The sequence below is a fragment of the Geotrypetes seraphini genome, chromosome 3 (genome assembly GCF_902459505.1).
Source record: "Geotrypetes seraphini chromosome 3, aGeoSer1.1, whole genome shotgun sequence".
NCBI lineage: Eukaryota > Metazoa > Chordata > Amphibia > Gymnophiona > Dermophiidae > Geotrypetes > Geotrypetes seraphini.
In genome coordinates this window covers 314824286-314841302 of record NC_047086.1, presented here as the reverse complement: position 1 = coordinate 314841302, position 17017 = coordinate 314824286, and the positions used below count along the sequence as shown (strand labels likewise).

At 41.1% G+C, this 17017-nt stretch overlaps 1 protein-coding gene across 5 annotated transcripts in view; it reads left to right on the top strand.

Moving 5' to 3' along the window:
* The window catches only part of PLCB4 (phospholipase C beta 4), a 714891-nt gene that overhangs the window by 537130 nt on the left and 160744 nt on the right, over positions 1–17017 (top strand). For all 5 annotated transcript variants that reach the window (XM_033937395.1, XM_033937391.1, XM_033937393.1 and 2 more), the window contains 4 exons: positions 1927–2137; positions 6540–6633; positions 6772–6851; positions 15474–15558. In XM_033937395.1, coding sequence (XP_033793286.1) covers positions 1927–2137; positions 6540–6633; positions 6772–6851; positions 15474–15558 — 470 coding nt within the window. The remainder of the gene's footprint in view (positions 1–1926; positions 2138–6539; positions 6634–6771; positions 6852–15473; positions 15559–17017) is intronic.

Sequence of the window (17017 nt, the reverse complement as noted above, 5' to 3'; positions counted from 1 at the left end):
ACAATTCCCTGGAGTGCATACAGGGACAAATTCTATAAACGGTGTCCTGATTGTAGGCGGCAATAGGCATCCTACCGCTCTCTAACCAGCCAATCAGGATGCATGTTTTTTGAAAAACCCTCCTGAGGCAGACCACCTAGATTGGAAGTGCCTCCAGGAGTCTAGAGAGGCGCCCAAACTCATCTAAGCTCGCCTAAGGCTGGGCATGATTTGGCCCGAAAGTAGCCTTAGGTGGGCTTAGGCCAGAGACAGACGGGTACAATGTAGGCAAGCAAATTTCTTGTAAATCTTGATGCAGTAAAAAATTGATCCATTTGTACCCGTTGTACACCATTCAAGATTTTGTAGATTTCAATTATATCTACCCTCAGCCATTTCTTTTCCAAGCTGAAGAGCCCTAATCTCTAGTTTTCTTCATTTGAGAGGAGTTCCATCTCCTTTATCATCTTGGTTGTTCTTCTTTGAACCTTTTCTAGTGTCACTATATCTTTTTTGAGATAAGGAGACCAGAACTGAATGCAATACTCAAGGTAAGGTCACACCATTGAGCAATACAGAGGCATTATAACATTCTTAGTCTTGTTAACTATCCCTTTTCTAATAATTCCTAGCATCCTATTTACCTTCTTGGCTGCTGCCGCACATTGGGCGGAAGGCTTCGGTGTATTATCTATGATGATACTGGGCTAGATGGTCCAGTATGGCTAGTCTTATGGTCTTATGATAAAACTCATATACATATGTACTTTACAATGCATAACAAACTGATATTTAAATATAATCTATCTGAGTAGGTTGTATTTTAGAATTGATTGAGCATGCGTAGCTAAGAAGTAGACATAAGAAACGGCAGTTATGTGCTGCACTGATAATTTATCCCTATATATAATTGTTCCTTTAGGATTTAATGATCAATCTTCATATATTACCAGTCAAAGGAGCTTGTTTTCTAAAAAGAAATTAACTTCTAAATTAATGGAACTGCTTGCAGTGGTTTTGAGCATATTTTTTGTACCTGAAAAATAATATTCTGCAATTGTTGAAATGCCAACATATTTTGAAAGTTTGCTTATGGAATATTTTATCATTGTCACAGGTACTTGTGAGCTCTGCCCATGCTCTTCCCAGATTCTACCCTTATAATTTGTCTATGTGCATGCCCACATCAAAATATGTGCCATTATGTGAACATGTGTGTATTACTAAAATAACATGTGCCATCATGTGACCATGTGTTTATAACTATAATAGGAAGCTTCATATGTGATTGGGTGCCTGCAGGCAGATTTTGAGGGTATTTCAGTCTGAATGAGAGTAAATATTAAATAAATTATTATTGAATGTTTCTAAGACTGAATTAGATATCCCAGATATAGAGACATAGAAAAATGATGGCAGATAAAGATCAAATGGCCCATCCAGTCTACCCATCCGCAGCACCCACTATCTCCTCCTCTCCCCAAGAGATCCCATGTACCTATCCCATGCTTTCTTGAATTAAGACACAATCTTTGCCTCCACCACCTCTTCCGGAGAATGTTCCGTGCATCTACCACCCTTTTTGTAATAAAGTATTTCCTTAGATTACTCCTGAGCCTATCACCTCTTAACTTCATCATATGCCTTCTCATTCTGGAGCTTCCTTTCAGATGAAAGAGACTCACCTCATGTGGATTTATGCCATGTAGGTATTTAAACATCTCTATCTTATCTCTCCTCTCCCACCTTTTCTCCAAAGTATACATATTGAGATCATTATGTCTGTCCCCAAATATCTTATGACAAAAACTACAATAGTTCTCCTTTTCTCTTGATCTATGAAAAGGCAATTAGCACAATTTTTACAGATAGGCCATCCCCCATGGACCAGCAGTATGTAGGAACTAGCACAAGTCTATAGTTTCTGTTTTTAATTTTGTCTTGCAGGTCACATGTCCAGTGATGGGTTTTGCAGATATTTGATGTCTGATGAAAATGCTCCTGTCTTCCTAGACCGCTTAGAATTGTATCAGGAAATGGAACATCCTTTGGCTCACTATTTCATCAGCTCATCCCATAATACCTATCTCATAGGAAGACAGTTTGGTGGAAAGTCTTCTGTTGAGGTGTATCGACAAGTCCTTCTGGCTGGATGCAGGTTCAGAATAGTGATTAATGAATTTTTTAAAGTTCATATTGTCCTCAAATGTGAAAAAGTCACTGTATGTACAGCACACCGCTAAAGCATTTTGTCTGAAAAGCATTTGGCTCAGCATTTTGCGACTTTAGAATTACATGGTTCTAACTGTACCGAAAGTCATACTCAGAAATTTGAAGTGGAGGTTTGTGGGGCAATTTGATGTTCAATGACATGTGCGGATTTACCATGTAATTTCTTATGAAATGAAGGAACGGTTAATTTGCAGTAAATCCTCGTGAGTGTTGTAACATCTACATGTCCGATAGAACCCAGAAGTCATCGGAGTTAAAAATACTGAAAATTGTCACTTAGAACCCTGTAATTCTAAGGTCGCAATTTAACTCGCGCTGTTCAGCAGTATGGCTTGATAAAAGGAGGAGATAGGTATTTTAATACCCCGACAAGTTCATTTACTTTTGTCTTCACCTCCCCTTCCCCACCTTGATCCATGCTTTCCTTGCCCTCCACTCTGTTTCCGAGTCCTATTTTTTAAATGTCTCAAAGCTGGGTGGTAGGAGGACAACAGCAGTCCTTATGTCTCCACAACACCTTCCCACCCGTACTTGTATTTGAGTAATTTTTACAATAAATGCAGAAGGTAGAGTTTAACTAAAATACAATTGTTTGTGATATTTTTTTTAACATTTGTAAGTTTTTATTATTAAAAGTGGAATCACATGTTTATATAAAAAAGAAAAAGGGTAAAGTTGTACTCAATATAGGTAGGTTTTTGGCCAGTGAAAAAGATCGGAATCAAGGCTAAAGCCAGAGAAAGCCTTAATTAACCCCCACCCCCACTTTTATGAAACCACGTTAGGGTTTTATATCACCAGCCATAGAATTCCTATGAGCGTTGGAGCTTTTACCGCTGCTTCCAGCGATAAAAACCCTAATGTGGCTTCATAAAAGGGGGAGTAAGTTGTGGCATGAATAATAACTATGCCATTGATGGCTGAAACCTTTTCCTCCTTTTAATAATAATAATAATTTAAAATGTATTATTTTTTAGGGGTCCATTTACGAAGACGCGTTAGCGCGTGCTAAATTGCCGCAAGCGCTAGCCGCTACCGCCTCCTTTTGAGCAGACAGTAGATTTTTGGCTACCATGCACTATAGCACATGCTAATCTGGTGCGTGCAATAAAAACGCTAGCGCACCTTCGTAAAAGGAGCCCTTAGTTAAGCTCTACCTTGTGCATTTTTGTGTTTGTCATAGACAACTGATTTATAACTGAAGATATTTTCCCTTTGTTATTTTGATATTTCTTACTTTTTTTTTCTTTTTACACCAGAGGGGCTTTGCACTTTGGTTAGCTGTCCATCTTTCTCACTTCTAGTTACCTGCTTGTTGCTACATACTTTTTGTATTATGTCTTTGCATATAAGATCTGTGTGCATTCAATTTTTTGTATCAAGAGTGTTTATATATTTTATATATATTGTGGCAGGGTGCAGGGTCAATATGTACTGAACCTGGCCTCTCAACACAGCCCAGCCAAGCAGTATACTGGAGTACCACAGCGAGCTTCACCCAAATGGCACACACAGCAAACTTTGGTTTCAAAACAAAGATTTCTTTTATTCCCCCTTCTGGGTTTTGCATTCAAGATAAATCATATGGCATAAAGCAAAGTGTTCCACATCACACTGGTGCAAAAATAATTCCAAAACCAAAATGAAATAGTTGTCACAAAATGCTGACTTATGAAACAAAACAAGTTTGCAGAGTGCTTCTTTAAACAGTCCTGAGCGCATGTGACTGCATCAGCTGTTTCAATCAGCACACTGACAGCCACATTCTGCACTTTGAGTTTAAGCTGTATTTCTCAGTTCTTCTATGTAATTCAATGCTTTAGGTTAGAGCAGGGGTGTCAAAGTCCCTTCTCGAGGGCCGCAATCCAGTCGGGTTTTCAGGATTTCCCCAATTAATATTCTTGAGATCTATTTGCATGCACTGCTTTTATGGTATGCTAATAGATCTCATACATATTCATTGGGGAAATCCTAAAAACCCGACTGGATTGCGGCCCTCGAGGAGGGACTTTGACACCCCTGGGTTGGAGCCAGTTCTTAACACAAGCTGCTTCTCTAAGATTTATCTTAAATGTGGTGCACCGTTCTTAAGCTTCAGGCAGGCAATTGTTATAACGGAAGGATAGGCAAAATGCCCTTCCCCCAACTCCACACTACTGCAGTGAGAGCTCTAACATTTAGCTTTAGTTCCAGTCATTGATCATATGGATAGGTCTCTTCCAAGAGCATATCCTGATCAGATTCAGTTATATTGTTCTCACTATCCAATTCTGTGAAATCCTGAAGCATTTCCACATCAGAACATACACTCTCTCCATCAAACCGGTAATCACAGCTGGTATCTTTAACCAGACTGGGGATTAGCTATCTGACCCATTTCCCCAACACCCTTAGCAGATAGATAAGTTTGTATCTTGCTAAACGTTTGGTGTTGTAGATTTCCTTTAAGATAGTCACCAGAGAGGCAAGGGTTTAGGCAGCTAGACTTCACTTGCCTTTCTGAAAACTGCTGCAGTGGCAGTGAAACCTTGTGCCTTGCTTTGGATCCCGGTTCACGTCCTGCCTGTGCTTCATGTTTGTTCTCTGCCTTCCTCCACTCCACTCTCTGTGTGTAGAATCCCTGTGTTTAACAAGGTGAGCTGAGCAACTTGGCTCTCTGATTGGATGCTCAGCAAATTGCTCAATTATCTCTCTGGCTGCACCCCTGTGAGACTTGTACCTCTCCCTCTCTGCTTGCAGCAGCTTTGGAAGTGGGTGTGAAACCTCTCCTTGTTTGTTGTACTTTGTTATGACCATTCAAAGGCAAATAAACCCCAGTTCCTACAATATCTGGAACTACTTCTATGTGCCTAGGGTTTGCTGTACTGATATTGCAACCAGTGGCAGGGCTGTCATTGATCAACCCATTGTATGTCTTAGGGTTTGTCCACTTTTCCCTGCCACAATATACTATGTGTATATATACATATATAACACTGTGTATATATGTACATACACATTGTTGTTTCTAATAAGTGCCTGGGATATTATTAGAAAGGATGGGTTTTCTGGAGTCTGGGTAGGTTATTTATGGAAGCACAACAAAAAGGTTGACCCTTGATACGCCACAATACCAGAAGTCTGACGAGAACAAAAACATTGTGGAGAAGTTGATGTTCAAGATACAGGCTTTACTGAAAGGACTTGGGTCCTAGGTATCTTTTCATGTGGATTATTGGACTGTACTTTCAATAAAGCCTATATCTTGAACATCAACTTCTCCACAGTGTTTTAGGTTATTAATAGAAGCACCATTTCTCTCCTGCAACCCTCCCTCAGCTGGTATTGTTCTCCACTCCCCCCCCCCCCCACCCCCGATGACTGGATCTCTTTTCATACTTTTTCTCAGAATTATGGTGCTTGCCCTTGAGCATTTGATTTGGTCATCATGGTCAGGGGTGGGTTAGAGAAGAGCAATGCTGGATCCTGCAAGGTGGGCTATTATTATGGTGTCAGGTCAAAAGCGCGCTGGGACAAAGACGCGAGCAGACAACTGAGCGCAGCGCGGAGGTGCGCGCTGAAGAAAAAGACTGTTTTTAGGGGCTACGACGGGGGGTGTGGGGGGGAACACCCACTTTACTTAATACAGATCACGCTGCGTTGTGGGGGTGTTGTGGGGGGTTTGGGGGTTCTAACCCCCCACATTTTACTGAAAACTTAACTTTTTCCCTGTTTTTAGGGAAAAAGTTACGTTTTCACTAAAATGTGGGGCGGTACAACCCCCCAAACCCCCCACAACGCCGCCACAATATGTATTAAGTAAAGTGGGGGGGGGCTCCCCAACAAAAACCCCCATCGCAGCCCCTAAAAACAGTCTTTTTCTTCGGCATGCGCCTCCATCTTGCGCTCAGTTGTCGGCGCGCACCTTTGTCTTCCGCGTTACTGTCTATGAACCATTATTATTGGCAGTAGTTAGAATTTGGCTTTAAAATGAAATTTACAAGGTTTTCAGTGCTGAAGCCGGGGGGGGGTGATTACAGATGGGCTTTTATTAGAGACAAAATGGTATATAATCTGAGCAATATTTGTTGTAAAACCTCTGCCAGTTGATACTATTTATAAATTCTGTATGCCACTTGTTTTGTGCACAGTAATGAATCAGGAGAGAAAAACTGCAGGAGAAACTTGCAATTAAGTGAACAATTAAAAACAAAGTGTTCACTGGGCATCAGGAGATTAAGTTGTAATTTCTGCTTGGAAATCAATTGCTCAATGTTTTTGGACATGGTCGAGATGATGCACTCTAATGAATAACCTCTCTAACGCTTGTAATGTTGGTACATTATTAGATGTGTTGAACTTGATTGTTGGGATGGAAAAGGCGAAGATCAAGAACCAATAATAACACATGGGAAAGCAATGTGCACTGATATTCTCTTTAAGGTGAGTATTTCACACATTTAGCTTCTGAGCATCCCTGTTATTGCGAATTCCAATCCAAGCTCCTCTTTCTTTTAAAATAAATGGTAGTTTGAGTGCTTGATCTTACATTATGTGAACAATTTCCTTTGCCTTTTGAAGGATGTGATTCAAGCCATCAAAGAGACTGCATTCGTGACATCTGAGTACCCTGTTATTCTGTCTTTTGAAAATCACTGCAGGTACAGTGTGAAATATGAAATACTTTTTTCTTACTTTTTTAAAGGTAAAACTCTCTGAATTTAAAAGAGATGCATGGTGGATTTGCAAATCAGCTAGATGAATTAAAATATGTTTACCCTCATCAGTGTATGCTATTTACTACAGCTCCTACTTAATGAAATTATGCAAATTTACCAATAGTACTTATGTAAATCTATCCCATAGTAACGTAACAAAAAATTAAACAACAGATCACCGAACATCTCCCTTCCCAAAGGTTGAGGACAATCAGTCTACCATATACTTTTAAGCACTTTGATTGATCATGCATACAGCCGGGGGGGGGGGAGGGAAGGTAGCTAAAATCAGGAAACAATGGAAACAGCATCATTTAAAAGAATTCAGATAGATTTTCATGTCTCATGATTGAACACTAGGAAAAACCTATTAAGAACCGTCATGAAGGCAGATATTTAGGAAATCAGTTTACAGCAAAAAGGAATTAATTTGTAAGCCTTGAAAAATAATATTTGGAGTGAGAAGAAGAAAGATTACCATACAATTTTCATCTTTGCCTATCTTAAAGAGAGAAAACAGTTCACACTATTCTATCACCTCTCCAAGACAAGAAAACTGGAGATTACGATGCCATTTGGAGAGAGGGCATGTAAAGGTTCCAGTTCTCTAACTAGTTTTACAATAGAGATATTCAAATGTACTGGTCTGGTTAAACAAGATAATGGGCTCAAGGAGAGTCTCATCAAAAATGCCAGAAAAAAAATCATGACCTTTCCAGATAACATTTCTCTCCACTCAAAATGTCAAGGACGGCAAATGAGATAGGAGCCCGACAGGTGATACAGTGTGCTAGAACCCGAGTCTTCTGCCTCTGTGTTCAGATCCCATTTGAAACACAAAACAAAGCAGTTTGGGATGTTTTCAGCCAAGTTCCTATTGAGCATTTGTTCAAAATGCCTGGGGTGGCTAACACAGGGATGTCAAAGTCCCTCCTCGAAGGCCGCAATCCAGTCTGGTTTTCAGGATTTCCCCAATGAACATGCATGACATCTATTTGCACGCACTGCTTTCATGGTATGCTGATAGATCTCATGCATATCCATTGAAGAAATCCTGAAAACCCGACTGGATTGCGGCTCTCGAGGAGGGACTTTGACACCTCTGGGCTAACAGGACAAGAGCAGTAATGAGGGCAAGGGTGCAGAAAGAGATCTGGCTATGATGTCTCAGGATATGAGAAATGTTATATAGCAGGAGTCAGGCGGTGTGAAAAGGCCATGTGATAAAGCACAAAAACCTTGTCCGTATAGATTATACCACATGTCTATGGCCTTCATAAATTATCTCCCACTTAAGTGACTTGAAGCCTTTGTCCTTCTTCTTTCTCTTCACTCTGGTTTCATTCCCTTTTTTTAATTTTATTTTTATTTGCTACTTACAATAGCTTACAAGCAAAATTATAGGGCAAAGTCAAAGAAACTGAATCAAGAACAAGAAATAAAAAAAGAAACAAAGAAAACCTGTTTCAAACTTAAACAAGTTAGTTTACATCATTTGTATTTCACTAGTGACCATTTTATTATCATTGCTCAGTTTTTTATTCTTTCACAACTGGACTATTATAATGCTCTTTACTCTGCTGCATCTTTAAAATTACCGTATTTTCACGCATATAATGTGCACCTGTGTAAAACACGCACACGGGTATAGCGCACGGGAAACCGAAATATATGTAAACAAAATTTTATATAGCGCGCACACACGTATACCACGCATGCTGCTTGCCACCCCGACTCTCCTGTCGCTGCCCCGACTCTCCTGTCACCGCCCGACTCTCCTTTCCAGCCCTGCCCCGAGTCTCCTCTGGTCCCGACTCTCACTTTCCAGCCCTGCCCCGAGTCTCCTCTGGTCCCGACTCTCACTTTCCAGCCCTGCCCCGAGTCTCCTCTGGTCCCGACTCTCACTTTCCAGCCCTGCCCCGAGTCTCCTCTGGTCCCGACTCTCACTTTCCAGCCCTGCCCCGAGTCTCCTCTGGTCCCGACTCTCACTTTCCAGCCCTGCCCCGAGTCTCCTCTCGTCCCGACTCTCACTTTCCAGCCCTGCCCTGAGTCTCCTCTGGTCCCGACCCTCACTTTCCAGCCCTGCCCCGAGTCTCCTCTGGTTCCGACTCTCACTTTCCAGCCCTGCCCCGAGTCTCCTCTGGTCCCGACTCTCACTTTCCAGCCCTGCCCCGAGTCTCCTCTCGTCCCGACTCTCACTTTCCAGCCCTGCCCCTTGAAGTCCTGTCCCCCCTTGAAGTCCAGTCCCCACCCTGAAAGCCTGATGCCGCCCCCCGACGTCCGATTCATCACCCAGAAGGACCGCTCGCACCCCCACCCCGAAGGACCGCTCACACCCCCACCCCGAAGGACCGCTCGCACCCCCCCGCACGGAGAAGCTGCCTACCGTTGTTTCCCGATGCCAGTGAGCCCTGCTGCTTCCTTTGCTGGCGGTCCCGCCCCTTCTCTGAGCTCTGCGCTGCGCTGCTTCCTCTGCCGCGGTCCCGCACCTTGTCTGACGTCAGAGAAAGGGCGGGACTGCCGGCAGAGGAAGCAGCGCAGTGCAGGGCTTAGAGAAGGGGTGGGACAGCCGGCAGAGGAAGCAGCAGGGCTCACTGGCATCGGGAAACAACGGTAGGCAGCTTCTCCATGCGGTGGGGGGGGGAGGCTGGGGGGGTGCAAGCGGTCCTTCGGGGTGGGGGTGCAAGCGGTCCTTCGGGGTGGGGGTGCGAGCGGTCCTTCAGGGTGATGAATCGGACGTCGGGGGGGGAAACTATGTAAAAAAAAATTTGTACAATGCGCTCACGCATATAACGCGCATGGTTATACTCGGTTTGTAAAATCGTGTATAACGCGCGCGTTATATGCGTGAAAATACGGTAATGAACAGAATTCAGTTGATAGAAAATACAGCTTCTCAACTTATATTTAGGAAGATGAAATGTAATCATATGTCTCCCTTGTTAATACACCCTCACTGGTTACCTTTGAAAGCCTGTATTTTGTTTTAACTTTGTTGTTTGATTTTTAAAACTCTGGCCGGCCATTCTCCTGAGAGTTTATCCTCCTCTATGCAATTACTGGGCTCTTGTGGTTTTCTCCACAATGTGGGTCATTTTTTTTCCTGCGTTTTCCTTCTGTGATTGGATTGATTAAAGACCTCTCATGTGAATTCATGTTTCTATCAGTCTGTAAAGACCTGAAATTCTTTCCCACAAGAAATACGCTTAAAGCTGTTTTAATCTTCAGTATTTTATTTAGAAAATATTTGTTATCCTAATCATTTGTTAGATAATGCTTTGTTGCAATTATGCTGTTTTATTATCCTGATCTGTTCTTGGTAGATCAGTTTCCTAAATTGTAATTCTGCTTTGAATCCTGATTAGGGGATAAAGCTGGTTATAAAAAAAAATAACAAACATAAAACTAAAGTAATTTTTAAACACAAAATGCAAATACAGAAGGTAGACTTCAAAGCTAAATTTCTTAAAGTAGGAAATTATGTACAGGTGATGTTGCTGAAGTTTTATCTACAGAGGACAAATTAGCAGTTTTATTACTCAGAAATGTAAATAACTGTGATGGTTCAAAAATATAGAAACATAGAAGCATTATTTTAGCTTGATGCATGTTAGTATAAAGCAGTGGTCTCAAACTCGCAGCCCAGGAGCCACATGTGGCCTGCTAGGTATTATTTTGAGGCCCTCGGTATGTTTATCATAATCACAAAAGTAAAATAAAACAGTTTCTTGATCATATGTCTCTTTAGCTATAAATTACAATATTATTATTAAGACTTAGCTAAAAGGAAAGATTTATAAACTATAAATAGTTTTACCTCATGCAAAATTGTCATTTGTTTAATAAGACATTAACTATTTTTTTCTGAGGCCCTCCAAGTACAGTCCTACAAATCCAATATGTGGCTCTCTGCAAAGGGTTTGAGTTTGAGACCACAGGTATAAGGCAACTCAAGCTACCTAATTGTGGGGTCCTTTTACTAAGGCGCACTAACTGACTTAGCATGTACTAACTGATTTAGCGTGCGCTAAAGATTAGTACGCGCTAAATACTAAGATGCCCATTATATTCTATGGGCACCTTAGCATTTAACGCGTGCTAAATCGGTTAACACGCCTTAGTAAAACACCCCAATGAAAAGCAAATCGGCAAATGCATGCAAAACAAGTTTTTGTCTTTGTCTATAACAAGGCCATAATTGCCTATAATAAGGTTTTTATAAAGCCATGTTAGCGTTTTTTATTGCTGGCTATGGTGGTAAAAGTTCTGATGCTCATAGGAATTCCATGAGCGTCTGATCTTTTACTACAACAGCCAGTGAAAATAATAAAACCCCAACCATAACAAATCTAGTAATAAACTCAATCACATACCCCATATAACCCAATCTAAAACTTCAAGGAATGACGATAGACAGATGCTGTACTATGCAACCACAAATCAACAAAACAATACAAAAATCATTTGCAGTCATGAGAAACTTAAGGCAAGTTTGAAAATTATTCGACAGGACACAATTCCAACTCTTGGTCCAGCCCCTAGTCCTAGGTCTTCTAGACTACTGCAACATACTATATCTCCCCTGCCCAGCAACCATGATAAAACAACTAGAAACAGTTCAAAACACAGGGCTAAGGCTTATCTATTCACTGAGGAAACACGACCACATCACAGCAGCATACCTCGACTCACACTGGCTCCCAATACAAGCAAGAGTACAATTCAAATTCTACTGCCTACTATTTAAAACCATAAACGGAGACAGCCCAGCCTACCTAAACAACCGCCTAATCCAAACTACCTCAACCAGACATAGGAGAACCCACAAACCGTTCACATATCCCCCAATCAGAGGCGTCAAATGAAAAAAACTTTACGATGGCCTTCTAGCCACACAGGCAGCAAAACTGGACTACCAACTCTCCAATTTATTGATAACGACCCCAGACTACAAAACTTTCAGAAAAGAAATAAAAATCATCCTATTCAAGAAATCCTTGAAGACAAACTAACACCGCAATTCTCTGAAGCAACTCACGCTACTCTTCAATTCCTCTGTAAATAGCCAGATAACTCCTTTTGTAATCCGCCTCGAACCGCAAAGTAATAGTGGAATAGAAATCACGAATGGAATGGAATGAAATGATAAATGCTAACATGGCTTCATAAAAGGGAGTCACTGTATGCCCCTGTACCATTGTATTTTAAAGAATTGCTGAAGGTTTATTGTCCTAGTACAGTGGTCTCAAACTCGTGGCCCGAGGGCCACATGCGGCCTGCCAGGTACTATTTTGAGGCCCTCGGTATGTTTATCATAATCGCAAAAGTAAAATAAAACAATTTCTTGATCATATGTCTCTTTAGCTATAAATTACAATATTATTATTAAGACTTAGTCAAAAGGAAAGATTTATAAACTATAAAGAGTTTTACCTCATGCAATCTTGTCATTTCTTTAATAAGACATTAACTATTTTTTCTGAGGCCCTCCAAGTACCTACAAATCCAAAATGTGGCCCTGCAAAGGGTTTGAGTTTGAGACCACTGTCCTAGTAGAACATTAAGATCAGAGCATGCTATGTTGTTGTCTCGGGAGAAAATTGTGAAAACACACTGTGCCATTACACGGGCATCTACAAGTGCTGTAGCCGGAGGGCAATTATGAAATCATTTACCAGGTTTGTTATGACAATGTAGCACTAGATGAAAGCTTAAAAGAATGCTGAAAACTCAACTCTTTGCAAGAGCATTTATTTTGCCCGTTTAGCACGTTATAATATTTGGGTTAGGATTTTGATGGTACTGCAATGACTTGGTTTGTAAGGTTTGATTGTTTTTATATGTCTATTTTTATTATGTATGGTGCTTTGGGAACTGCCTAGGTTTTTAGGTGGTGCATAAATTTTTAAAATAAATAATAAGTCGGTATTATGTAAATTGAATAACTCTACAAGCTGCACTGTTTGTGGAAAAATAATGCCAGTTTAGAGATGGTGATATTTCATCTCCCTGAAAGGGGTTATAGCCAATCTGTCGATCAAATCAGGAAGGATTCCGGAAGACTGGAAAGTGGAGAATGTTACGCCGATCTTCAAGAAAGGTTCAAGGGGAGATCCGGGAAACTACAGACCAGTGAGTCTGACTTTGGTACCAGGAAAGATGGTAGAGGTGCTGATAAAGGACCACATCATTGATCACCTTGACGGACACAATCTGATGAGGACCAGCCAGCATGTCTTCAGCAAAGGAAGATCTTGCTTGACAAACTTACTGCACTTTTTCAAGGGAGTAAACAGGGAGATAGACAAGGGTGATCCGGTCGACATTGTATATTTAGATTTTCAGAAGGCATTCAACAAGTTCCCTCATGAACGTGTACTTTGAAAAATTGCGAGTCATGGAATTGAGGATGATATACTCACATGGATTAAAAACTGTTTGGCAGATAGGAAACAGAGAGTGGGTATAAATGGACAATACTGGGACTAGAAAAGCGTCACGAGTGAAGTGCCGCAGGGTTCAGTGCTCAAGCTTGTGCTCTTCAACATATTTATAAATGACCTGGAAATTGGTACGACGAGTGAGGTGATTAAATTTGCGGATAATACAAAGTTACTCAGAGTAGTGAGGACACAGAAGGATTTCGTAGACCTACAATGAGACATAAACACACTCGAGGAATGGGCCACGAAATGGCAAATGAGGTTCAGCGTGGATAAGTGCAAGGTGATGCATGTTGGCAACAAAAATCATATGCACAAATACAGGATGTCCAGTGCTGTACTCAGAGAGAGCCCCCAGGGAATGGACTTGGGAGTACTTGTAGACAAGTCAATGAAGCTATCCCTGCAATGTGCAGTGGCGGCGAAAAGGGTGAACAAAATGCTAGGAATGATTAAGAAGGGGATCACAAACAGATCTGAGTAGGTTATCATGCCGCTGTACCGGGCCATGGTATGCCCCCACCTGGAATACTGTGTCCAATACTGGTTGCCGTACATGAAAAAGGACATAGTACTACTCAAAAGGGTCCAGAGAAGAGCGACAAAAATGGTTAAGGGACTGGAGGAGTTGCCCTACAATGAGAGGCTAGAGAAATTGGGCATCTTCTCCCTTGAAAAGAGGAGATTGAGAGGGAACATGATCGAAACATTCAAGATATTGAAGGGAATTGAATTAGTAGAGAAAGATAGATTGTTCACACTCTCCAAGGTGGAGAGAACGAGAGGGCACTCTCTAAAGTTAAAAGGGGATAGATTCCGTACAAACGTAAGGAAGTTCTTCTTCACCCAGAGAGTGTTAGAAAACTGGAACGCTCTTCCAGAGGCTGTTATAGGGGAAAGCACCCTCCAGGGATTCAAGAATAGAACGTACGCAGGTAAGGCTAGACTCAAATAAGGCACTAGTCTTTGACCTAAGGGCCACCACGCGAGCGGACTGCTGAGTGCGATGGACCACTGATCTGATCCAGCAGCGGAAATTCTTATGTTCTTATGTTCTTAAATGACTAACACATGGGCTGGTTGTTCTTAAAAAGGTCAGAAGAAAGGTTCTGGATCTAAGATAGTAAATGATAGCCAAAAGCATCTGCCAATTTTTTTTTCCTGTCTGGTTTTCTATTATTCAGTTAGATCAGTGGGTTTCTTTTTTTTTTTTTTTTTGAAGTATCTTTATTAGCAATTGTAACGGGAACATACAACCAATAATGGTGAAAGCATAGAAAAACAGAACAAGCGCAGAAACAACAATGGAGAGTCCTAAGGGACTACCTGGCTAGTTGAGTTATCAGAATATTTACAATAAATATGCATGAGATGTATTAGCATCTGTGTCCTCCATTGCATGCAAATATCTCATGCTTATTCATTGGGTATATCTTCAAAACCCAATGACCAAGTGATCAGGACTGCATTGAAAAAAATTGAGCTAGATAACTGTATAAATGCCCAGATTTAGAGCTCCTGTTACGAAGGCGCGTTAGCGGTTTAACGCTCGTAATAGTGCGCGCTAAACCGCCGACCGTGCTAGCCGCTACCACCTCCTCTTGAGCAGGCGGTAGTTTTTCAGCTAGCGCGGGGGTTAGCACGTGATTAAAAGTTGTGCGCGCTAACGCGGCTTCGTAAAAGGAGCCCTTAATGTACTGTATCCTAGCTTCTTTGTATCTTTTATCCAATTTCACAACCTGGTTCTTATCACTGCAATCCTGGAGGACTGCAAACCAGTCTGGCTTTGAGGATATCACTAATGAATTTTCATGAGATAACCTGCAGCTATTTTCCATACACATTCATTAGGGGGATCCTGAAATCCACACTGGTTTGTGGCACTCCAGGATTTCAGTTTGACACACATTCAGCATTGACATTGAAAGCTACTTCCAGAGAAGGCAAGAACGCCTTAGGGACAGCAATCCCGAAATGTGCTTGGGCTGCCCCAAAACCCTGCAAAGCTACTCTTTGATTGAAAGGACAGCTATATGACATCCTTTGAAACAGTAATACCTGCAACATATTTAATTGATATAATGGCTGTCTCTAGATAACCTTTTTCTTTTTTTTTTTGTAGTAAATATCAGCAGTATAAGATGTCAAAATACTGTGAAGAGATTTTCGGAGATCTCTTGCTGAAGCAGCCTCTGGAAACGCATCCAGTATGTACTATTAACTAAGTGAGCTCATTGAAATTCATTGGTTTTTCAGTAGCTATCATGTATTAATATACAATTTATATTTTTTTAATGGTTGTGAATTAAATCTGTTCTTTACTGCCATCTGATGGGAATATAGAGCAACTTGTATTCAGAACCTACAGAGGTTTAAAGGATATTGGGCAGCAATATCATTTAAAAGCAGAATGTTAATTATATGAAAAAATAATCAGTTAGTATGACCTTTCATAAGTATTTTATTCAAGATGCCCAAGTTCAATAAAGTTCCTACTATGTATGTATTCCGTGCAAATTTAATAGACTCTATAACTATATAACAGGAGTAAGCCAATTTTTTTTACAGAGGACCACATTAGTGGCTCTTGAATAGAGAAGAGGAGGGATCCAGAGTTTATAAAATGGACCCTCTTACCCCTGGTATGGGCAAGCGGCAGTCATGCTACAACCTCCTCTTCCAGGTGTTGGCATTCCCGCCTTCTTAAATGACCTTTTCTTGAATAGCTATCCAGGTGCACCTCTTCCTGCCCAAGCACTGCCCCTCGTTGCCTTTTTGCTTCTGGAGGCATGATCAACTTTTCTAGCAAACAGCTGATCTTCCAGGCTGAACTTCATTACTGTCTGCCTATAGAACAATAATATACTCAACTCCTCGCCTTATTCATGAATGATAGGATTTTTGACAATTCTTAGGTCTAAAACTGACTGCCCTTGACTTATGCATGAGATTGACTTCTTGGGTAAATATGATAGCTGTTTGCAGGACAAAGTGATTGTGGGGCTTGGGGGGAAGGGGATGCAAAGCTTGTTACTCCAACAATGATATAGAGAAACATGTTGGAGTACAGTGAACCAGGATACATGGGGCTGTAGTAGGCCAGAAAAATGGTGTTGATATGCCAGTTGAGGCCCATGGGCCATAATTTGCTTACCTCTGTAATAAGAAAGTTGGAATGATTTCAAATGCAACAAAACTTGAAAAAAAATGTGACCTGTTGAATGGTGTTATAGTAAACTGGTGAATTTAAATGTATAAAATGCCATGCCCCAAATCTGCCCAGAATCCACCCCTAACCATGCCTACTTTGTAGCAGACACCTAGCTTGACAGGGTAGGTGTCTACCAAGTTAGGCGCCTATCAGCGAATTATTTTTTAAGTTGCCTGTTAATTGCTTTTTAATGGCACTTTTCCATTAGTGCCAATTAAACCTAAATGAATAATTAAGTTAGGCACCGATTTAGGCGCCTAACTTCAGCTGCCATTTATAGAATCTGGCCTACGTGCATCCACACTAATTGCAAACAGGTTTAATGTGCACTAAAAATATTGCTGTGTGGAAAATGCAGAGGGCCAACTAGGCAAACCCCCAACAGTTACTGCACAACCTCTGCACATTAGTGTTTGCTGTTAAGTTTTCTGCCTTTAATGCATCTTTATGCATAA